We start from the raw sequence: 26504 nt of genomic DNA, 5'->3' as shown, positions 1-26504 counted from the left end.
TATTGTTCGGTGTGTTGTATTAGAGATAGGAGTGTTATGTCTGTATGTGGTTATATGCGTGTGCGTGTGTGTTTTAATGTGTCGGTTCTGATTTATGTGTGGGTGTGTATATGTATATGGATGTGCATGCGAGTGTGCCTTGCATTTCATGTTTTTGTATGTTAATATTAGGCTCTGTTCAGTTCAGGAGTGAATCTTGTGATGAAGTTTTTTCCTGTGTAAGTAAATACATATACATATATATATATATATATATATATATATATATATATATATATATATATAATAGGCTAGCCAAATTAATTAAGAGTAGGAAACTAGATCTAATATCTGTAACATTTTTATGTTCTTAAGATTAAGGGAGGTGGTGTTTGATCAATACTGCTGGGGAGCCATGAATTAATATGCTGTTTTGTTTTTAAATCCCCTAAACAGTGTTTCATGGTAAACAACTGATGATCCCTTAAATTAACATTAGTACTATAGTGAATTCGAGAGAGCAAGTTGATGCATTGATTGCAGGTGATTAAATGACTTACTGACTAAATAGTTTTCTACCGAGTGATAAAAATAGCAGCATGTCATGGTTTGCTTGAAGCATTGTTTAATGGATAAAATGTGTTTTTGAAGGCTTGTCAATGCAGGAATTATACAGTCGTTGTTTGCAGATAAATAAATAAATAAATAATAATAATAATATTTTTTTATTTACCTGATTATAGATGGTATTTTTCAACTGTAGATGGTATTTATTCCCATAAATAAATACCATCTACAGTTGAAAAATAGGTACATAAATAAAAAATTATTAAATTATTATTATTATTTATCTGCTTACAACAACTGTATAATTCCTGCATTGACAAGCCTTCAAAAATACCTTATATATATATATATATATATATATATATATATATATATATATATATATATATATATATATATATATATAGCAAAAATGGTAATTAGTAAAAAGCTGAAGAGAGTGCTCAATACTATTGCAGATCAAATATGTGTTGTATTTTTTTATTACCGATTTATCTGTTTAGTTACACATGTTTCGGTTGCCGAACCATATCTACGATCCAGCAACCCCGTCAGACCTTACAGAAATGGTTATTATTATTTGGAAGAACGATTTTAGAGGAAGTACAAGGGGAAAAAAGTGGGGGGGGGGAGAAAAAAGATAATAAGGGGGGGAGGAGGCAGAGATCGACAATAGTTAAGTTTTGAGGTTTAAAGAACATTAGATTGTTGTGTGTGGGGGGAGGGTTAGGAAATTCAGCCTGGTGATAGAAATAAAGGGAGATAAAGGGAGGGGTAAGGAGAGGAGGGAGGGGAATTTCAATTTTAGGTTTTAAGATTCAATAGATGATATAAGGTGGTTGTTATGCGGTTTTTAGTTGTTCAACCAGACACCGGATAAGAGAGAGAGAGAGAGAGAGAGAGAGAGAGAGAGAGAGAGAGAGAGAGAGAGAGAGAGAGAGAGAGAGATATGATTTGCGTACGTGTCATATGCGTTTGACATGTTAAGGGCTCATTTCAGATCGTTCGTAGCAGCCACGATGCGTCTTCTCGAAGTAGGTTGAGTAATATCAAACTTAAGTCCATTTATTCATTTGAATTCATTGACTATGAACGGTCTTTAAGGCGTTAAAAGTGAATACATATGCAAACACACACACATATACGCATACATATACACACTTACATACACACATATATATACAATATATATGTAAACATACATGCAAATTCACGCACACACACACACACATATATATATATATATATATATATATATACACACATGTATACACATATATACATAGACATGTGTATATTTATACTAAGTAAATAAAGTTAGGATAAATAGATGGGTATAATTAATAAGGCGAGGTTAGGTAGATGTGTGATAAAATATGTTCCAATATATGTTGTTGGTTTAATATTTGGGGGTCTGTATGGAGTTACCTTGTTCATTAGATAGGGTTTAGGTTATAATCGCTCGTACGGCCTAATGTTTAGACAGATTTAGATTTCAGAAGAGATAGATAAGGGAGGGCCTGGGATAATGTGCTGGGGGTGATTGTATGGTTTAATATACTAGTTCGGGGTGTCTGATGTTAAGGGTCAGATGTGACAGTATTTGCACATTGGTATAAGTTTGCACATAGACATATATACCCACACAGAGTACAAGTAATACAGTTACAGAACTACACACACATGGGAGTACTGAGTTGATTTTAAATGGTTACATAGGTGAAAAAATATACAGGGATCTAAATAAAAATAGAGATAAAAATAAAAATAGAAATAGAATAAACAAAAAAGTAAAAATGATAGAGATAATAGGAGAAAGGGAAGGAAGAATGATGATTGTAGATTAAATGCAGTGAAAGTGTAAATAGGTTTAGAGATCAATTGTAATTCTTTAAGTAGTTTTGTGTATATAGTGGTTAAAATTATATGTATCGGAGATATGAATGTAAGTAGTAAGAGTTATTAGTTAGGCTAGAGTATTCACAATTAGGTTGCGCTATATTTATAGTTACATGGTATATATATATATATATATATATATATATATATATATATATATATATATATATATAATAAATGTTTTAAATTATTATCCACGTGCATATGTTTCATCCTCGCAGAATAATCAGTGTGGAGATAACTGTTCAGCTGGTTAGACGATTTGAACGTGACAGTTGTTTTTTTATTTGGTATTTTTTTAAGGTTTTCTTTTTATATTGATAACATTGTTTATCAAAAAATACTAGTTTTGTATGCATTTGTTTATTCAAAGTTACTTGTTTCTTTATTTATAGGAATTTGTAAATAATTATCAAATTTATCAATTAGTTCATTGTGGTTCATATTATTTAGTATGTTATACACATAAAAATATTAAACTAATGTCATGGGGAAAGTTTTCCTCTGATTTTAATTGTAACATCAATTATCTAAGAAAATTCATACACACACATATTTGATTTGATGAGATAATAATTAATCCTAATATAGTTGTCTTCTTTTGAAGTATTGAATTATCTGTCCTTGTTCATAGAAATCTTTCATCTGAAAAATCTGCCAAAATCGAAGGAACTTTTTGCTTTACATGTTTAATTTTTAATTATTTTAACTGAATTTGCTTTTGGAAGGGCTTTTTCAGTGAGTCTTTTCATCTGAGTTTTTTTGCTTGACATTTGACTTGTGATTTTTTTAAATTGCAAGCTTGGCATGTGCTACATCTCTTTATATATATATATATATATATATATATATATATATATATATATATATATATATATATATATATTTGTGACATAATCCTTAAATTGGATTATGTATTTAAATGAAAATTTAAAAATTTAACTTTAGGCCAACGAAAATGTTTTTTTTGTTGTTTGATTGTCACCAATGAAAAAAAGAAAAAGAGAGAGTATAGAAGAAAGAGAAGGAATATACGAGAAAGAGAGGGAATATAGAAGAAAGAGAGAGGTGAGAAAGATGTTCAGCAGGTGAATCAGCAAGCGATGTGACCGACCGGGTCACCAGCTCAGTGACACTTTATGACCCCTGCTTGTGGGTTTTTTTTAAAGGTTTTCATGATGAAAACCTTTAAAAAAAAACCACAATTGTTGATGGCTACACTCTTTTAAATATACATTTTTTCTCTCGTTGGAACTACACAACCATCACTTTAAATATATATATATATATATATATATATATATATATATATATATATATATATATATATATATATATATATATACATACACACACCATGTTTTAAAAGGATGTGTCCTCTGTAGTATCAAACCTGACGGAATGATTACTTGTAGGTATAGACCGTTTCACACACTCAAAAAAGTTTCAACAAAAACCTAACAGCCAGCCATGGTTCTCTCCAGGATGTGCTACTGCCATTGCACACAGAAACCACTTTTTCCATTGCTATGTGATGTACATATATCTGTACGTGATGTTACAAAGCTAATCAAAAACCTTGGTTCCAGTAAAACAACTGACCCTGACGGTATTCCAATTATAGTACTCCAAAAACTTCAACCTGAACTAGTGCCCATGCTTACAAAACTGTTTAAATGTTGTCTTAAGGAGAATTGCTTCCCATCACCCTGCAAAATCTCATCAGTATGGCTAGTATTTAAGAATTCAGGTGATCGCTCATCCCCTCTCAGTACAGGCCAATAAGTCTCCTGTGCGTCATGAGTAAGTGGCTGGAATCTGTTTTAAATACAGAAGTAATCAACCATCTCAGCAAAAATAACCTTCTTAGTGACACATATTATGGTTTCCATTCTGCTAGATCTACAGCAGATGTGCTTACAGTTATGTCTCATAGAATTAGCGAATCTCTCGATGGAGGCAACCTTTCTAGAGCAATTGCTCTGGACATATCTAAGGCCTTTGATAGGGTATGGCATAAAGGTTTACTTCACAAGATCTCTAGCTATGCTATAGCTGGAAATGTCTTCTCAATTATTAAATCATTTCTTTCTGATAGGGTCATAAGAGCAGTAGTTGAGGGGCAAAAATCAGAAGCTCACAGTATTAATGCTGGAATCACTCAAGGGTCCATCCTGAGCCCAACTCTTTTCCTGATCTACATTAATGATCTTCCAAATCATATCCTTACATCATTTGTAGACATTTATGCTGATGACACTACCATTTATGGTAGCACATCTAAGACAGTAAACGACTAAGTTCTCTCCGATTCTCTCTCCTTTGATCTTGAGCAGAGCACGTGGTACAATGGGGAAAGGAGTGACTGGTTACTTTTAATGCATCTAAAACCAAGCTTCTCTGTTTACATCATCAACGTTCTGATCCACATTTGGCATCAATTGAAACGAATGGCTCTCATCTTGAAGAGGCCTCAAGTTTTGACAAGCTTCTGGGCTTGACCTTTACTCCTGATCTTTAATGGAACACGTACATCAAATCTGTTGCCAAGGCCGGTGGAAAAATGGTGGGATCATTCTATTGATCCAGTAGATATCTCACTGCTGATGCAATTTTCTATCTATATGGTATGTCTAAGGATGGAATACTGTTGCCACATCTTTCCTGCAACCTCTATCTCACAGAAGAGATGTTGCGTTATTTTCAGTCTATGGCCCCCCCCTTGCCAAACTTTCACAAGAAACACTCGTTTAGCTGAAAACACCATCAATAATTCCCCCACTCTTTATCTGTGCCTAAACCTAAACGTAGATTCCATGAACAAAGCTTCTTTCTTAGAACTGCATGCCTGTGGAATTGTCTTCCATTTTCCTGCTTTCCAACTGACTATGATATGGTTGTCTTCAAGTCTAACGTAAACAAGTTTTTGATGAGCTGTTCCACAGAAGTTTAAAAATTTACCGAATTACTATATTGTCCAATTTCTACTGTACACTCTTTAACCTTTTTTTTTTTTTTTTTTTTTTTACATGGTGGTCACCGCTTATCAAGGCCCAGAAGCCACTCGGGGATAAGGGTTATTGTGTATTCAGTAATCAATAGGATATTGGAGATTTGATAAAGTTTCATTACTTAAGGAGGCGGTTCATAAGGAATTTGTTTGTGTTGGACTTGAAGACATCTAGGTTGAAGTCGAGGGGGAAACAGGAAAACGGCAGAGAGTTCCACAGGTGTGCAGTTCTAAGAAAGAAGCTTTGGTCATGGAATCTATATTTTGATTTAGGCACGGATAAAGAGTGGGGAAAATTATTGACATTGGTTTCAGCTAGTCGGGTGTTTTTCGTGAAAGATTGGCGAGGGGGGACCAGAGAATGGAGCCCAGACGAGCACTTGCCATGGAAATAACGATAAAACAGAGAGAGGCTTGCACCTTCTCTTCTGTGGGAGAGGGGTTGCAGGGAAGAGAAAAGGGCATCACCCACCAAGCCACGAAGTCTATTGTGTACTCTGTCAAGGCAAGATAGGTGTTTTTAGCAGCTCCTGCCCAGAGGTGGCAGCAGTACTCCATCCTTGGATGTACTTGGCCTTTATATAGATAGAGAATTGCATCATTAGTGAGATATCTTCTGGAGCGGTAGAAGGATCCCACCATTTTCCCAGCGATCTTGGCCAGCGACTTGATGTATGTGTTCCATTTCAGATCAGGAGTAAAGGTCAAACCCAAAAGCTTATCAAAACATGAGGCCTCCCCTAGACGAGAGCAATTCATTTCAATCAATGCCAGATGGGAATCAGAGCGTTAATGATGTAATTATAGGAGCTTGGTCTTAGATGCATTAAAGGTGACCAGTCACCTCTTTCCCCACTGTACCACATACTCAAGATCTGAGGAGAGAGAATCAGAGAGAGAACATTGTCACTTACAGCCTTTGATGTGTTGCCATAGATGGTCGTGTCATCAGCATAGATGTCAACGAATGATTTTAGTATGTGTTTTGGGAGATCATTGATGTAGATCAAGAAGAGAGTTGGGCCAAGGATGGACTCCTGAGGGACTCCAGCATTAATACTGTAGGCCTCTGATTTCTGCCCATCAACCACTACTCTTATGAGCCTATCTGAGAGAAATGATTTAATGATTGAGAAAACATTTCCAGTGTACCGCAGCTGGAAATCTTGTGAAGTAGGCCTTTATGCAATACCTTATCAAAGGCCTTTGATATGTCAAGAGCAATTGCCCTAGAAATGAAGCCTTTGTCAAGAGATTTGCTAATTCTATAAGATATAACCGTTAGCACGTCTGCTGTAGATCTAGCAGAACGGAAACCATATTGCGTGTCACTAAGAAGGTTATTTCTGCTGAGGTGGTTTACTGCTCCTCTATTTAATATGGATTCCAGCAACTTACTCATGACACACAGGAGACTTATTGGTCCATATTGAGAGGGAGAGGACTTATCACCTGAATTCTTAAATACAGGGCATACTGATGAGGTTTTCCAGGGTGTTGGAAAGCACTTCTCCTTAAGACAACGCTTAAACAGTTTTGTAAGTATGGGGGCAAGTTCTTGTTGTAGCTTTTTTAACACTATAGTTGGAATACTGTCAGGGCCAGTTGCTTTACTGGAATCAAGGTTCTTGATTAGCTTGGCGACCTCACGCACAGATATTTTTATGTTACCTAGTGTGTTCTGTGTTATAGGAGGAAATATGGGGAGTTGATGGCCTTCATCGCATAGGGTAGAATTAGCTGCAAAGTTCTTGGCAAATAGTTTGACCTTGTCTGATGCTGACGAGATGACCTCAGGTCCATTGATAATGGTTGGGATAGAATGCACGCTTCTGTTCAGGATCCTATTTGCTATTTGCCAGAACTGGTGGGAACCAAGCAGCTGCTCAGCTACTTTGGATTTAACGGATTGAGCATATAGCTCTTTTGCATGTTTTATTACTCTTTTACAATGGTTGCTGACAGTCCTGAAAGCAGCTTTAGTCTCAGTACATCTATTACGTTGGTAGCTATGGAAAAAGTGATTTCTGTGCGCGATCGCAGCAGCACATTCAGGGGAGAACCATGGCTGGCTGTTAGGTTTTTGTTGGAATTTTTGGGATGGTATGAATTGGTCTATGCCTACAAGTAACCATTCGGTCAGGTCTGATACTATCGAGGACACATCCTTTTTAAATATGAAATGGAGAGGTAGATCAGATATGAATGCACGGAAGCTATCCCAGTCAGCCAAAGAGTATCGGTATTCAGTACGGTGGAGAGGTACGTCTGAAGACTTATTACGTTTCATTTTTACCTTAACTGATACCACGGAGTGGTCGGAGGATCCCAGGATCGGAGTGGTCGGAGGATGCACATGAGCATAGCTCAGGGGAAGTGGAGAGAAAAAGGTCTAGAAGGCTTGCATACTGACCAGTAGTATCGAGCACATGGGTGGGCTCCCGAAAAATCTGAGTGAGGTCATAGGCAATGGCAAAATCATGACAGAATCTCCCCTCATCATCAGTCTTATTTTAGTGGGTCAGCCATTCCACATTATGAACATTGAAGTCATTGCAAATGTGAATGTTAGCCGTGGGATGAGCAGACAGGATGTGGTCAATTTTCTCAGATATACTCTTAAAGATAGTAACTCCGCTGTTGTGTGGGCGATAGAGGGCAAATATAAATGCGGTGATGTAAGCAAGTGCGACCCGGAAGGACATATAAGGTAAATTAGGGTCTTCTCTGGAGATATCCCTACCACACGGGAAGCCATCTTTAATGTAGGCGCATATTCCATGCCCATGGCGATCTTGGGGGTTAGATTTAGATGTTAAGTTAGAATATCCTTTAATTATAAACTCATCTAGGGAGGTGGTCGGCCCTATTCCAGTTTCGCTTAGAAAGAATATGTCCGGTTTCGTCTCCTGTAATTGGGTTTCAACCTCTGGAAGATTGGAACGTAGTCCCCTGACGTTGGAGAAGGATACATAGTAGTAGGGGTCTACATTGGAGGATGGGGTTCTAGGTTTATTCATGTTTTTTTTTTTTGAGATATTTTATGTTGAGGATTTTGGGATTTGTGTAACAGATCAGCATACTTGGTTAGAGCAGTACAGAGAGGGAAAGTAAGAGAGAAAAGATGGGGAATTTTTTTTTTTTTTGTAGCACATGATAAGGTAAAGCCGTAACACTAGTATGGCATCGAGAGGCCCCACCAGAGACTACTGCATGGTCCAGAATCCATTCACCAAATGGCAATACAGCAGCCCCAGTACTTTACACCTGCTGATAAGACAGCCTCCTTAGTGGTTAATCCAAGGTTCGGGTCCCTGACTATCAGGCAGTTAATGTCAGCCCAGATGAAAACGTTTACCTCCAACACACTTACTAGTGACATGGCCGCAAGGATAGACACAGAGACAGAAAATTTCTGGCATCTCAGACTACTGTTCACAAAGTACTACCAACCTGGGAACCAGCTTTTTCTTCACCCTTTGTCAGAAACATCACTCGTTGGAAATGAGGACTGAGGGACAGAAAAGGAGAAGCGAGAGTTACTGGAGCTGCTGATAACACATCCACTGCATTATCTACTCTCCATCAAAAAAAAAAAAAGGTAAGAGGGACTTATTGATATCAACTTAGTATAAGTCCTTTGCCCCATTCCCAGTTTAGGATAGTACTTGAAGATAGTTTCCCCTCCCATGTTAATCCGTGGAAGTTTTTTTGTTTTTTTTTGCTTTAGATACCTCGAGGTAGAATTTTCCAGCTTCACCTTATAATTAAGTTCCAATAATGGGAATTGCGAAGTCGGCTTATGTTTTTGGATTGGAGAATCTTATTTAAGGACTGGTTTAGAGTATTATCAGGCATATTTGACAAAACGATTTAAAAACAAGAAAAATAGCAAAACAGGATAGGTAAAGTTTAGGTGTTTCGAGTTTTATCCTCGAGTGGCCTCTTGGCAAGTGGTAATGCCTATGTAAAAAAAAAAAAAAAAAAAAAAAAAAAAATTAATATATATATATATATATATATACCAGGTATATAAAGGTATTGAAGAGGGAAAACTCATAAACTAAAAAGGGGTTATTAAGAGTGCTCAAAAAAAAAAAAGAGCAAAATATAATATTTTTTTTAATATGAATAGTTGCTACTATTTATATTACAAAGTCGCTACATTGAACACGCTAATGTTCAGTGTAACGACTATGTAATGTTTGTCTATATAAAAAAATTATATATATATATATGTATACACCAGGTATATAAAGGTATTCAAGAGAGAAAACTCATGAATTAAAAAGAAGTGTTTAATAAAAAAGAGAATTTTTTTTATATGAATAGTCGCTACTATTTATATTACATACATGGTTATATATATATATATATATATATATATATATATATATATATATATATATATATATATATATTTTGCGAACATAGTGTTGTAGTTTGCTAAAGTGGAATCACAACTAAACAACGCAAATTTTTGCAACACACTTAACTTCATTAGCAATTTTGTAGAAGCCAAATCATGTAATGGATTTTGATAAAACTTAGAATAAGGATTCTAGACTAAAGGTTCAGTATCATTATTTGGGCTACAACAGAATATTCTTGTCAGTTTTTGACCCTCGTGTATATATGCAATACAGTTAATCAACTGAAACCCACAGCACTGTATAAAAATATCAACAGGTATATACTTGAGAGTCAAAACAATGAAAAGAATATTCTGGTGTCCTAAACCTAATCTTTATATCTTGATTTTAACCTTCTTAAGGAGACAAATGTTTTGTTCAATTAATTTTTTTTCTATTCTGAGACAAGCATTCTTGTATAAAATCTAGTAAATGATAATGATATTGCAACAGCTTTGAAAGTGATTTATTTTAATCACTACTTTAAATATTCCCATTTCATGTTGAGAATGTAATTTACTTGTAAGAAGTATGGAAGCCAATAAACAGAGGAAGGAACAACATTTGTGTATTCTTTCTTTTATTGTCTGTGAAGCCTTTTCTTTGGTCCCTAAAGAAAACAAGAACGGTCAAATAATTCCAGTTCAAATATTCTATGATAGAATTGCAAAACCATTTCCCATTAATGCAAGAACTTGTTTGTTTCTATAGTAACAGCTGCCAGAAAAAAGAAAACTTTCTGGTTTTGTAGTTTCTATTTGATTGACTTTTCGGGCCATTATTTCTCCTTTTCTTTCTTCTGTCAATTTTGTGCTGCAGAATGTCCATTAATAAGAAGCGAATGAGGGAAAAAGATGGCAAGAACAAACTTTCGTCTCAAATATGTCAGAAATATCTATGTAGATCAGTGCTTCCTAACAGAGGAGTTGATTTTAACAATTCAGTATCAGGAACGCATAAACGTGACCAAGAATAGAGATTTCGTATCTGCCACTCTGAAGCTGAAACTATACTATTACTTCTATTCATCGTACTTACTCTACTATATTCTAATTATATTTAAGTTTACTATTTCATTCAGTTTACTATTTCAACTTATGTACAATCTTTAAATAGAGTAGAAGTTCGTTTGTTATGATACATTCCTTCCAGGCATTACCCTTTCTTTTATTGGTATTGGAGAGAGGTAGTGTAGTATCTGTTCTGTGGTCATGATACTATCCTCCCAAGGATTACCTTGTTTTGAAAAAAAGAGGGTTGCGAAGTGTCTGTTTAGTTGTTATGATACAATCATCCTGGGTATTATCACTTCCATGGGAGGGTGGAAGTGTAGTATCTTTTCTGTTGTAATGAAACCATCTTCTTCTTTTGGGGGATAGTGTAGAATCTTTTCATATGTTATGACATCATACTCCCAAGAATGACTTCCTCCTTTTGGGATTAGTGTAATATATGTTCATTTATAACTATATACACTAGCAAAAATAATATTTTAAGAGCAAACATGTTGGAATGCATTAATACCAAAAAAAAAAATAAATAAATAAAAATAAAACAAAAAATACAAAAAAAAAAAATTAAAAAACACACCATTTTTTTAATACTAAAAAAAAAAACAAACAAACAAAAAAAAACTACATAAAAGAAAAACCCTGTGTGAAGAAGGCCATCAACTCCCCATATTTCCTCCTATAACAGACAATACGCTATTCAACATACAAATATCTGTGCGTAAGGTCGCCAAGCTAATCAAGAACCTTGACTCCAGTAAAGCAACTGGTCCTGACGGTATTCCAATTATAGTGTTAAAAAAATTACAACCAGAACTTGACCCCATACTTACAAAACTGTTTAAGCGTTGCCTTAAGGAGAAGTGCTTTCCAACACCCTGGAAAACCTCATCAGTATGGCCTGTATTTAAGAATTCAGGTGATAAGTCATCCCCCTCTCAGTACAGATCAATAAGTCTCCTGTGTGTCATGAGTAAGTTGCTGGAATCCACAATAAATAGAGAAGTAGTCAATCACCTCAACAGAAATAACCTTAGTGACACGCAATATGGTTTCCGTTCTGCTAGATCTACAGCAGACGTGCTAACGGTTATATCTCATAGGATTAGCGAATCTCTCGACAAAGGCTTCATTTCTAGGGCAATTACTCTCGACATATGAAAGGCCTTTGATAAGGTTTGGCATAAAGGCCTACTTCACAAGATTTCCAGCTACGGTATTACTGGAAATGTTTTCTCGATCATTAAATCATTTCTCTCAGATAGGCTCATAAGAGTAGTGGTTGATGGGCAGAAATCAGAGGCCCACAATATTAATGCTGGAGTCCCTCAGGGGTCCATACTGGGCCCAACTCTCTTCTTGATTTACATCAATGATCTCCCAAAACACATACTAAAATCTTTCGTTGACATCTATGCTGATAACACGACCATCTATGGCAACACATCAAAGGCCGTAAATGATGATGTTCTCTCTGATTCTCTCTCCTCTGATCTTGAGCGCGTGGTGCAGTGGGGAAAGAGGTGGCTGGTTACCTTTAATGCATCTAAGACCAAGCTCCTATCTCTACATCATAAACGCTCTGATCCCTATCTGGCATCAATTGAAATGGATGGCTCTCGTCTGGGGAGGCCCCATGTTCTGATAAGCTTCTGGATTTGACCTTTACTCCTGATCTGAAATGGAACGCATACATTAAGTCGGTGGCCAAGGTCGCTGGGAAAATGGTGGGATCCTTCTACCGCTCCAGAAGATATCTCACTAATGATGCAATTCTCTATCTATATAAGAGCCAAGTACGTCCAAAGATGGAGTACTGCTGTCACATCTGGGCAGGAGCTGCTAAAAACAGCCTATCCTGCCTTGACAGAGTACAAAATAGACTTCGTGGCTTGGTGGGGGATGCCCTTTTTTCTACCCTGAAACCTCTTTCCCACAGAAGAGACGTAGTGAGCCTGTCGTTGTTCTATCGTTATTTCCATGGCAAGTGCTCGTCTGAGCTCCATTCTCTGGTCTTCCCTCGCCAATCTTTTTCAAAAAACACCTGACGAGCTGAAACCACCGTCAATAATTTTCCCTACTCCTTATCTGTGCCTAAATCAAAACGTAGATTCCATGAACAAAACTTCTTTCTTAGAACTGCGCGCCTGTGGAACGCTGTTCCGCTTGCCTGTTTCCCTCCCGACTTCAGCCTGGATGTCTTCAAGTCCAACACAAACAAATTCCTGATGAACCGCCCCCCCCCCAAGTAATGACACCTTACCAATTCTCCAATACTATTGCTACACTATCCCTTTGATTACTGTACACACAATAACCCTTATCCCCGAGTGGCCATTGGGCCTTGATAAGTGGTGAGCTCCATGTAAAAAAAAGCAAAAACATAAAAAAAATAAAAAATTACTTTTTAATTTTTACAAGTTTCAAACTGTTTTATCACCATTCAGTGCTCCAGGTGATCGTCTCATCAAGTGTGATTTTAAATGCACTTCACGGTCACTCCCCCACCTTATTTTATCCATGTGATTATTTCAAAGATACTCTCTCTCTCAAAACAATCCCCAGACAATTCTTGAACTGAAGAATTCCATCGCAGCCAAAATGTGGACATTGTCAAGTGAGGAATGTGTTAAAATTATTGACAATTTTGTACATCATACCTCGACGGTGAGCTTATCATGGAATGGCATGTTGGAAATTCACAACTGAAACTTGGTGGACAAGTCAGGTATAAACAAGAATTCATACCATCCCTCTTCAGTTCAATAACAGTCTAGGGTTTGTTTTAATAGACATTATCTTTGGGGTAATCCCGCTGATATACAAGCCGAGCATGTGCCCCCCCCCATGAGTGAAAAAATTACTTTCACCATGACTAATGTTTGTGCAAAATTTAAAACAAATTCCAAGACATGGTTATTGAGAAAAATGCAAACAAACGAATGGACAAATGGATGAACGATAGTGAATTACTAGGTCCAATTTCTCCTTTGTAGGGGAATCAAAAATTAGAAAGGTGGAGTCAAGATCCAATGAGTGTGAAGTCCATTCAGTATCACACTTTCAACTGAGGAAACAATCACCAAAATATTGTCTCCCCATATCATTGAATGGCAATAAGAAAGACTGATAAACAATTTAATGAAACATTCTTTTCATGTTTTCTCATTCAGCACAAACAATTGCACATTTAGCAATTCTCAAACATATCTCAGTTGGTCAGTTGATGATTTTATTATAAAAGGGTGTCTATAAATTTGTGTCTCAGTTCATTCCTTACCTGATTTGCAACAATTGATGATTTTGTAGCAAAGTGGTTTAAAATTCAGTTCACAGTTGGCTCCCGTTTTCATTTGCGACAATCGATAAAAACCAAAACATGAGTCAATTATGAGACAGCATACTTTCACCTGACCAAAGTCTTAAAATTTCAAGCATGACTAAACTTTTCAAGGTCACATACAATGCGGGACTTAATTAGCTTAATTAACCAGATGAACAGAACTGAAGAAAACGGGTGACTTTTATTCTTTCTGTTACTTTAACTTAGTTATCTCAAAATTAAATTGTTCTATGTTAGACCATGACCTATATTTTGACAAAGTTTGATGACGATTGGCCACGTGATGTGAACATGAAGCTTTACATAAACAATTAAACTTAAACAAAAACAATCTCCTCCTCGGCAGACATAATAAACGATATAAATGATAATTAAAAATAATTATTTACCTAAAAACCTCCTCCCAGTGGTTCTCTATTCTGTCTAGTTCTTCATTCAAGCCTGAAAAAAAAAAAAAAAAAAAAAAAAAAATCAGATGAAACTAAATTAGATAATGAAAGACTTCCATCAAAACGATTACTAAGGTTGCTGGAAAATGGTTGGATCATCTTATTGCTTTAGAAAGTACCTGATTGCTTATGGGATCCTGTATAGAGTCAGATGAGATGGAATACTGGTGATGTGCCACTCAGGACATTTTTGCTTGCCTTGATAGAGTAAAAAAATCAACTTCACAATCTAGTGAGGAATAACATCTCTTCCCCTTTCTCACAGAAGACAGGTGACTAGTCTTTCTCTATTCTATCATTATTTCCATGGAGTGTGCTTGGCTGAGCTTCAATCTTTATTTCTTCCTCATAAAACATTCAATGCAAAAATGTGATACTCTACCATTACTGCTAAAAACTTTTATTTCTTTCTCAGTGTTCCTAAAACCAAACAGAGTTTCCATGAACAGAGTGGAACACAATGCCGAGGGACTGTTTTCTGCAGACTACAACATAATCACCTTCAAGTTCAATATCAACAAATACTTGTTAAGCAGTTACGTAAGAAAATTTCATCATTTCTGTCCATTGTTTCTAACCATTGTTTTGTGGATATTCTTTTCAGACTGTTTACATGCAACCGTGTTAGATGTTTTTGACTCCTAATGGGAGGTATGACATTAATGATTTCGACAATCGTGTTTATAACCACAAGTTATAATAATAACCAACCAATGAAAGCTTCCAAAGTTACTATAAAAAATTGTTGAATTTTGGATTCAATCAGTTTGCCGTTATCTACGTCAAAAACCGCATTTGATTCTTTGCCGCCATCTTTGTTACTGGCAATTACTTCACACTCAGTATCGGGACGGCACTGCTTCTTCACTGCCATCTTTGTTCAACATAATGTCTCAACACTTAACAAACCGAAAAAAAAAAACCAAAACAAAACAAAACAAACAAAAAGAAAACAATATGATTAGTGTAATAGGAACAAAATACTGATATTTTTTCTTTTTCGTTTGAGGCTGCTTCTAATAATACGTTATACATTCATGTTTAATGGCATGAAAACATTCACTAGTCAAATTATGAATACATTGTGTGATACCATACCAAAATGGTTTGGTGTCGCACAACTAAATAATAAGCAGATTCATGTTTCATATTATAGTTAATAACATAGAAAACCAATAAGGTGGCTTTATATTCCTTGATGTATTTGGGAGTAGTCTTCTTCATGGTGATACAACAATTCATTCAATATTTTAATTATCTTTAAGCTGTGTATTGTATTTACTGAATAGAATAAGAATAAAATTCATCTAAAGTTTTACAAAAGTGCTCCCTGGTTGTATGGGATGAATGTACACTAGCACATAAGAAAGCATTTCATCTCTCTGTTGCAGATATTGACTGTGTGAGACATTAAGAAAACAACTGCTGTCAGGGACGTGCATCAGAAGCAAAGATGCATCATTGAACTCCTAGCAAAAATGCATTGAGAATGATGGTGACTATATAGAAAAAGAAATTCTGAAGCACAAAAGGTAACTCGTTTTAATGGTACCACTCCTGTCTTCATAGCCCTTTAACTTTTTGAAACGATCCTTATATGACAAGGGAATCACCACACTCTTCAGTACATCCAGGTACACTTTGGTGTTGACTTTGAAACTGACTTTGAAGATGTGAGGTGGCATGATATGGCCCTCACTTGAAACCACACCAAAGACCATAATCGTGGCCAGAAACTTTGTTTCCATCACCCCTGTTAATTGTGGCAATCCAGCGATGCTTCTAGCTAGTGTGCACCTGATTCTGGTAGAAGTTCTTTTTGTCTGAAAAAAAAAAAAAAAAACCCAGAGCATGTTTGACTTCTTGAGATGCTGACGGACTTGATTAGCCTGAGGTTCTTTGTCTTCTCAATCAAGATCTGGCTTGTCTGGCGCTTGTAGAACCTATACTTCAAGTCCACCTTCACATATGCATTCACAGTTGTGTGTGAGATGCCTAAATCTCTGACAATCTGCTGAATAGGCTGCTGGGGAGTTTCATCAATGATTACTGAGACTTCTTTTTAATGAACTCCTTGGTCAGGATCTTCCACCAACTTTAAATGGTAGTCTTATGCATTGAGCGGTGCCCTCAAGCATTGAACCATCCAGATTTGCATTTTGAGGGAGCTGGCAATGATCCTGTTGTCATAACTTGGATCGATAGAGAGCACGAGTTGTACAGCATTGCATCTCTGATCTCACTCATTGAACACTGTCACATTTGGACATGATAGAAGGCTCCTATCGTTCTTGGGATTTGTACACAGCTGGTCACAGCTGCAACAATAAAAGAAAACTGGGTTTCCTCAAACCTCGTCTTTTTATGGCAACAATTTTATCATTCCATCCTGTATTTGACAATGTCATTAGCTCTTGGATATCCAACCTTTTTTGAGACAGTTTACATGACAGACAGATGTACAAATTGTGTTAACAGTTAAGATAAGACAGCTGTATCTTATAAACATCTTAATAAATAATTATGAAACAAAAAATGTAAACGGCTTTACCATTTCACTTTGTAACAACTTTCTGAAATTATTCTGTAACTAGCAGGACCCATTTCTTGGCATTGCTCGAAGAGATGTAAAAGAATAGTTAGCAAAAAATAATTAAATATTCTTTTTGATTTACTAACTACCTGTGGTTTCTTTGTTTCCTCCCTTCCAGAGAAGTTACAGTCATGTTAAAAAAAGATGTTGCGCAGATGATACCAGCAATGCAGGAGGAAGAACCGATCGACACTATTTTTGAGACATTTGATCACGAACCTTTCCAAACACCACGTGAATAACAACGGTGGTTCGGAAAAGAAAAGTCACCGATCCATTCATGATCGATCCTAAATGAAAGAAGTATTAACAACTTTTGCAAACAAAAAGCTTAAGAGGGGGATGTTGAGGATGCACCCCTACTTCCTGGAATAATGAACTATTCCATGACGTCACTTATGTCCATGACTTCACTTTTCGGATAATGAGGACCAGTTGACAAAGTCAGTCAGAGACGGACACATGGAGAGGATGGTCGTCACCAACTAGTCCAGCAGTTGTGCAAAGATATTGCTCAATTTACTTTTTTCATGTATTTTCGTTAATACATATTTATTTAACTGTTACTGTGTTCTCATTCGTCAATTATTCAAATACTGACATCATAATATTTACATTTCTGAAATTATTTGGAAAACGGAGAAATCTAATAAGCTTTGAAAGTGTACCGGAATAAGCAGAACATTCAAAATTATGATAGAAATATTTAAAAGTTCATGATATTATTAAATGATAGGTTTGAATGAGTTTATTATAAATTGTAAATTATTGTTGAAGCAAGAAAACCAAACTTCACAAAAGATCCAATAATTAATGCTTCCCCCCCAAAAAAAAAACAGAAGACGCCTTGCTTAAATAATAATATAAAGATTTAGAAAACTAATCTGTACTTTCACCTGATAGTTAAATATAAACAGAAGACAGTATCAAGGAAAATGGTGCAATTTTATCCCCCCCCCTCCAAATAAAAATGGGGGATAAAATTCCAAACGATGATAAACTAATTATCTCTGCAATGAATTGTGTATTTAAAAAATTTATTGAAGCTAAAAACGCAGATCTTAAATTCTAAAAGAAAGAATTGTAAAACATTCACAATAAGCAGTTTCAGATTGCTTTGGAGATTGTTTTAGAGTGTGCATGTAAACTGAATAAAAAAAAGATATGCTTCTACACTATTAGGACGAAATTTCGGAAATCGTAATACTGAATTGCACATGAAAACAATATTCCTTGTATTTTTAAGATGATTATATAAAAATATTACGAAAATCGATAAGGTAGAAAATTATTTATTGGAGAAAATAAAAAATAGAATTTGATAAAACCAATCGCAAAATACAGGAAGGTAATTTTCCATTTCAATTTAAACAAGATGGCCGAAATTTTTCATTTACTAACATGATTAAACTTGTTTTTATTTTAGTAATCACAACTGTAATCGTAATGTCTTGTGTATGAAAAAGTAATATGTAGAAAGGTAAATACTAAACGTCTATATGTGAAAAAGTAACCAAAAAAATAAAACAAAGCAGTGAGTTAGGTACAGGGGGAGGAGTAATTGACATTGGAGGAAAAAACCTTAGCTACTCTCTCAGTTGGTTTATGTATTTGAGAGAGTGCAGTGAGCTGAAAAAAAATAATAGTAAAACAAGGACAAAATCTAAGTATTGTGGGCTAGGAACACACTTTAGTGGTGAACATAAAATTTGTGCATAGGAATTGTTTACTTATAATCCTATAATATGAAAATGGGAAAAATGGTCCTATTTTATTAGAAGATTAGAAGAGATGATATACAAAAAGTCAATGAAAAATATTGAGCTTTACACATATATCTATGAAATCTAACAAATAAAGTTATCTTGTAGAATTTTTACTATCATGACATTGCGTCTAACAAGTTGATTTCTAAATTTTAGTATCCACACTATTCACATAATAGAAACAGAATTTAAAACAATTTTGTTGACTACATATTTTATTTGTCCCCATATTTCAATAATATAAACTGCAGCAGGATCACTATTTATTTTTATTGGAACAGCAATAGATGTAATTAACCAATAATATTAATCAATAGAACAGCAATAGATGTAATTAACCAATAATATTAATCAATAGAACAGCAATAGATGTAATTAACCAATGATATTAATCAATAGAACAGCAATATATGTAATTAACCAATAATATTAATCAATAGAACAGCAATAGATGTAATTAACCAATAATATTAATCAATAGAACAGCAATAGATGTAATTAACCAATGATATTAATCAATAGAACAGCAATAGATGTAATTAACCAATAATATTAATCAATAGAACAGCAATAGATGTAATTAACCAATAATATAAATCAATAGAACAGCAATAGATGTAATTAACCAATAATATTAATCAATAGAACAGCAATAGATGTAATTAACCAATAATATTAATCAATAGAACAGTAATAGATGTAATTAACCAATAATATTAATCAATAGAACAGTAATAGATGTAATTAACCAATGATATTAATCAATAGAACAGCAATAGATGTAATTAACCAATAATATTAATCAATAGAACAGCAATAGATGTAATTAACCAATAATATTAATCAATAGAACAGCAATAGATGTAATTAACCAATAATATTAATCAATAGAACAGCAATAGATGTAATTAACCAATGATATTAATCAATAGAACAGCAATAGATGTAATTAACCAATAATATTAATCAATAGAACAGCAATAGATGTAATTAACCAATAATATTAATCAATAGAACAGCAATAGATGTAATTAACCAATGATATTAATCAATAGAACAGCAATAGATGTAATTAACCAATAATATTAATCAATAGAACAGCAATAGATGTAATTAACCAATAATATTAATCAATAGAACAGCAATAGATGTAATTAACCAATGATATTAATCAATAGAACAGCAATAGATGTAATTAACCAATAATATTAATCAATAGAACAGCAATAGATGTAATTAACCAATAATATTAATCAATAGAACAGCAATAGATGTAATTAACCAATAATATTAATCAATAGAACAGCAATAGATGTAATTAACCAATGATATTAATCAATAGAACAGCAATAGATGTAATTAACCAATAATATTAATCAATAGAACAGCAATAGATGTAATTAACCAATAATATTAATCAATAGAACAGCAATAGATGTAATTAACCAATAATATTAATCAATAGAACAGCAATAGATGTAATTAACCAATAATATTAATCAATAGAACAGCAATAGATGTAATTAACCAATAATATTAATCAATAGAACAGCAATAGATGTAATTAACCAATAATATTAATCAATAGAACAGCAATAGATGTAATTAACCAATGATATTAATCAATAGAACAGCAATAGATGTAATTAACCAATAATATTAATCAATAGAACAGCAATAGATGTAATTAACCAATGATATTAATCAATAGAACAGCAATAGATGTAATTAACCAATGATATTAATCAATAGAACAGCAATAGATGTAATTAACCAATAATATTAATCAATAGAACAGCAATAGATGTAATTAACCAATAATATTAATCAATAGAACAGCAATAGATGTAATTAACCAATGATATTAATCAATAGAACAGCAATAGATGTAATTAACCAATGATATTAATCAATAGAACAGCAATAGATGTAATTAACCAATAATATTAATCAATAGAACAGCAATAGATGTAATTAACCAATAATATTAATCAATAGAACAGCAATAGATGTAATTAACCAATGATATTAATCAATAGAACAGCAATAGATGTAATTAACCAATGATATTAATCAATAGAACAGCAATAGATGTAATTAACCAATAATATTAATCAATAGAACAGCAATAAATGTAATTAACCAATAATATTAATCAATAGAACAGCAATAAATGTAATTAACCAATAATATTAATCAATAGAAAAGCAATAAATGTAATTAACCAATAATATTAATCAATAGAACAGCAATAGATGTAATTAACCAATAATATTAATCAATAGAACAGCAATAAATGTAATTAACCAATAATATTAATCAATAGAACAGCAATAAATGTAATTAACCAATGATATTAATCAATAGAACAGCAATAGATGTAATTAACCAATGATATTAATCAATAGAACAGCAATAGATGTAATTAACCAATGATATTAATCAATAGAACAGCAATAGATGTAATTAATCAATGATATTAATCAATAGAACAGCAATAGATGTAATTAACCAATAATATTAATCAATAGAACAGCAATAAATGTAATTAACCAATAATATTAATCAATAGAACAGCAATAAATGTAATTAACCAATAATATTAATCAATAGAACAGCAATAAATGTAATTAACCAATAATATTAATCAATAGAACAGCAATAGATGTAATTAACCAATAATATTAATCAATAGAACAGCAATAGATGTAATTAACCAATAATATTAATCAATAGAACAGCAATAGATGTAATTAACCAATAATATTAATCAATAGAACAGCAATAGATGTAATTAACCAATAATATTAATCAATAGAACAGCAATAGATGTAATTAACCAATAATATTAATCAATAGAACAGCAATAGATGTAATTAACCAATGATATTAATCAATAGAACAGCAATAGATGTAATTAACCAATAATATTAATCAATAGAACAGCAATAGATGTAATTAACCAATAATACTAATCAATAGAACAGCAATAGATGTAATTAACCAATAATATTAATCAATAGAACAGCAATAAATGTAATTAACCAATAATATTAATCAATAGAACAGCAATAGATGTAATTAACCAATAATATTAATCAATAGAACAGCAATAAATGTAATTAACCAATAATATTAATCAATAGAACAGCAATAGATGTAATTAACCAATGATATTAATCAATAGAACAGCAATAAATGTAATTAACCAATAATATTAATCAATAGAACAGCAATAAATGTAATTAACCAATAATATTAATCAATAGAACAGCAATAAATGTAATTAACCAATAATATTAATCAATAGAACAGCAATAGATGTAATTAACCAATAATATAGTTATATTTGTGTTTTGGAATTTTTTAGGTAAGGATTGATAGTTTGGATTATTTGGATTACTATTCTCATTTTTATAATACAACCATCTTTAGGTGTTGAACTCAAGAATCTGTATAGAATTTAGAATGGAACCTTTTATTCAGTCCGTGAAAATAGCTTGCTCTCGTTCCATCAGCCATGAGTCTTAAGTAATTTGTGATTGTGTTCTTCACCCACACTGATTATTAAAAAGAGACAGTCTTCTGGGCATTAAAGGTTCAATCGTAAATGCTGACAAAATAAGAGCAAATAAGCCTCATAGATTGAATAGAAATGCCATACTGATTCCTGAAGTGGGCATTCCATAAACTTTGATTTCCAATTGTAATTCTTCTAGCAATTTTTAATTTGAAATTTTGGATACTAAACGACATTTTTATTCAATTATAAGAAATATCCCATAAAGTAAAGTTCAAGTTACCACGTACAAGTGGAATCACATGAATGAGATCATGCGAATTGTTTCACAGGTCAGCCAATGAACAAATAAATGAATAGATGTTTGATCGCTCATTACTCACATAGATTTGTTTTGTTTTGGGGACAACTAATGTAAACTAATGGATAACTTATGAAGAAAAAGCAATTTATTCTGAAGTATGAAAACGTCACGAACGTACAAAAGCAATTTTAGAAAGAGTTTCAAAAAAAATCAAGCAATGTGAAACTCCATTGCTCACATCAGAGATAAATTTGAAAAACACAGAATTATTCATGAAGACAATTTCAAATGAAGTGATGTGTAATTTTTTTAATCCATTAGTTTAGATTGAGGATTTCTGTAATATCATGTTTTGTAATTTATTAGAAGTGTATCTACAGAGTGACACTCTTCCAATAAAAATGCCACCCATGGAACTGTTAATAAAATTCACAATTTGTTCTGCAATATCAATTATATTTGATATAAATGAACTTCAGTTCATGCCGGATGTGTTCACCAAGTTTCAATAATGAATATTCAAAAGATTTTGCTTGATCACCCACCAATGATATGCAAGGACACTTGCGGGAATGTATCACCTGAACATTTCTTTTAATTTAACCTATTAGAATTGTAATTGTACGGTTGCAAGTACGTTAGGCAGAAATTAAAAAAAAAAATGTACAAAAATGCTACCCATGAAGCAGACAATAAAATTAACAATTCTTTCTCCAATACAAACATATTTGCTACACATAAACTTTGCTCTATGCCTGACTTGTCTGCCAATGTTCAATCATCAATGTCCAACAGTTTTTGTTTTATTGCTGTTCAATGCAAATCTGGATGTAACGTGAAGATAACTTGGACACACTGCTCACTTGGCATTTTAGCCACAATGCCCCTCTTCAATTCAGGCATAGTGTTGGAAATATTGAGATACCTACAAATAAAAATCTGTGGGGTTGAATTCCGGTGAATATGAAGCCTATTCAGGATCAGGCCACTTATTGATGTGTCAATCACCCAAATTTCCTCCAAGATTAAAATTTAATGTACAAATGAACCAAAACTGAAGTTTCTTTTGCATTAAATATGGATGGCAGAGAGGATTGAATTTTTTTTATGCTTCCATAGATGAAAGCATTTTTATTTTTACTGTAATTAATTGAGCGTACATTTGCTAGTGAAAATTATGAAGTTTCGAGAAAAGGCTTAAAACAGTTTATATATATATATATATATATATATATATATATATATATATATATATATATATATAATGTGAAGTGACAATTATTTTCACAGACAATGCTACAGCCCACACAAACTATGAAAGCCATGGACAGAAAGTCCTACACCTGAGTTTTAAATCCTAGGTTTGGATATGTTCTACTAGTGAGCCTAAAAGAAGAAAAAACTTGAGTACAGGGCTTCCATCTGTAGCTGTCATTGTTTGTGTGGGCTACAGCATTGGCTGGTTGTGGAAATAAATATGTATATATATTTATTAGATAATTTCAGATACTTAAGCTTGAAACCGACAGTATCAATGTTTTTTTGACCTTCTATACAGCTTTAAATAAAGGGGGCCAGCTTATGGTAAACAGAAAACAATATGGCTGACGATAGCCTAACATTATTTATCATTAACTGGCACCCCTTATGTTAGGCTTGAAACCGACAGTACCAATGTTTTTCTGACTTTCTGTACAGTTTTTCTTTGTAATCGAGCACTTTGATGGAATTCTTTCCCATAAAACAGTGAACATATATATACACCCACACTTAAATTTAAATCAATTAGAAATTTTTTTTTTAGTTAACTAAACATCTATCAACTTTCAAGCATTATAACATCTTGATATTCCTCCATGATGATGATGATGATGTCCATTTTACATGCGTTCAACAACTTTAAGAAATTGACTTCCAAACCAACATAACATAAGTAACAGGTCTTTACTTATCGCTTTTTCTTCCAAGTTCATTTTTATCATTTCTTTCATTGTTTTCCTTGACTTTCTCGTGTGAACTGAACCTGTTACCTCAACTGTTCTACATCTACTAACCCAAGAACTCTCATCCATTCTTTCAATTTGGTTATGCCATCAAAGTTTTCTGTTTTGCAAACATTTTCAAATTTAATCTTTCTCTGAGGTCATCAAAACTAAGCCTATATCCATTGTATCATTCTCATATCATTTTTCTCTCTCGTGAGCTTCCTTCTTTTCATATATAATCAAACTGTATATACATGCCTGATATACTCTTCTGAGTGAGTAAAATCATTTATATATAAATTTTTTAGTTAAAAATAATACAAAATTAAGGTTCAGTCGAGATCAACTCAGTGATTATATAGAGATTAGACAACCGCAGAAATTGATAGAAATAGATGTGACATCACATGGTTCAGAGAGAGAGAGAGAGAGAGAGAGAAGTCAGCAGTTCGATAGGAACAAATGTATGAACAGGTTTTAACATGCTTTAAGATATGATTAAATAGTGATTATAGATTTTTCTCTGGCTCCCTCCACTCTACTTGGCCAGTGATTTAGAATAAAGACCTAGTAGTATAAACCTCCTCTGTCTTCTAATAGATTATCTTGACTTTTACAAAGTATGAAAGAATTTATATATAACTGGCATTTCCCCAGTTTGGAAGGATCATACAAAGAGTGTATGCAGGAAAAAACAGCTAACCTATCAGGTACAATTACGAATTTCATGTGTTTATATATGATACAAGATTGAAACATCTATATACAGGGTATCCACAAAGTCTGGCTACATAATGTAGCCAGACTTTGTGGACACCCTGTATCTTCTATATATATAAAAGCGAAAATGTATGTATGTTTGTGTGTCTGCTAAAAACTTTCGACAGACGGAACATATGAAAGCCCCATCCTTCGTCCGACGAATATTGAAAAATTGGCCAAAAACGTTAATTTTTTCACCCTGAAATTAACACTTTTCTACAGGGGAAGGGGGGAGGGGAGGGGAGGAGAGGAGAGGAGAGGTAGCATAAACCGTCCTCTCATGGCGAAATCGGTTGTACGCATGCGTCAGACGACGTCATAACCTGATTTAGTTTAAATATTTGAAGAACTGACACAATTTCGTGTACGTCGTGTTAGCTCAGTTGGTTAGAACGTTGGGTCATTATCTAAACGCGTTGGGTTCGAATCGTGGTGAGATGCCTTTTTTTTTTTTTTCGATTTTTAAAATTTTAATATTGAAGCAGGGTTATTTAAGCGATTTTTCACGTAACGTTCGTTTTTCTGTTTTTTTTTTTTTTTACTTTGCTTATTCTTAGGGTTTCATTAACACCCCCCCAACCCCGACCAACCACACACACCCAACAACAATTTGGGGGGAACAAACAAATAAATGAAACGGCGGAAAGCTAAACTGGCCCCCAGCCAACGTTCGTTTCTGCAAGTCAACTTTTTAATTGACATCGCTAAATTTAAATGCCTTTCACTTTCTATGGCTTTGTAGCATAGCGGTAAAATTTCACAATTTCTTTCACTTTCTTTTCCGCTCTGCCTTCGCATCGTGGGTTTGAGCCTTCCTCCCTACAAACACTTTTTTTTTCTTTCACTTTCTTTTCCGCTCTGCCTTCGCATCGTGGGTTTGAGCCTTCCTCCCTACAAACACTTTT

The 26504-nt window shown here is 33.7% G+C and overlaps 1 protein-coding gene across 1 annotated transcript in view; it reads right to left on the bottom strand.

Annotated features, from left to right (window-relative positions):
* The window catches only part of LOC145263940 (uncharacterized), a 756801-nt gene that overhangs the window by 11037 nt on the left and 719260 nt on the right, over positions 1-26504 (bottom strand). The window contains exon 6 of the mRNA XM_080121014.1: positions 14610-14661. Within this exon, the coding sequence (XP_079977140.1) occupies positions 14610-14661 (52 nt within the window). The remainder of the gene's footprint in view (positions 1-14609; positions 14662-26504) is intronic.

Source organism: Euprymna scolopes, chromosome 39 (assembly GCF_053919585.1).
Source record: "Euprymna scolopes isolate OS-2025 chromosome 39, ASM5391958v1, whole genome shotgun sequence".
NCBI classification, from domain to species: Eukaryota; Metazoa; Mollusca; class Cephalopoda; order Sepiida; family Sepiolidae; genus Euprymna; species Euprymna scolopes.
Note: the sequence above shows the minus strand (reverse complement) of the source record. Positions and strands in the feature narration are given on the sequence as shown.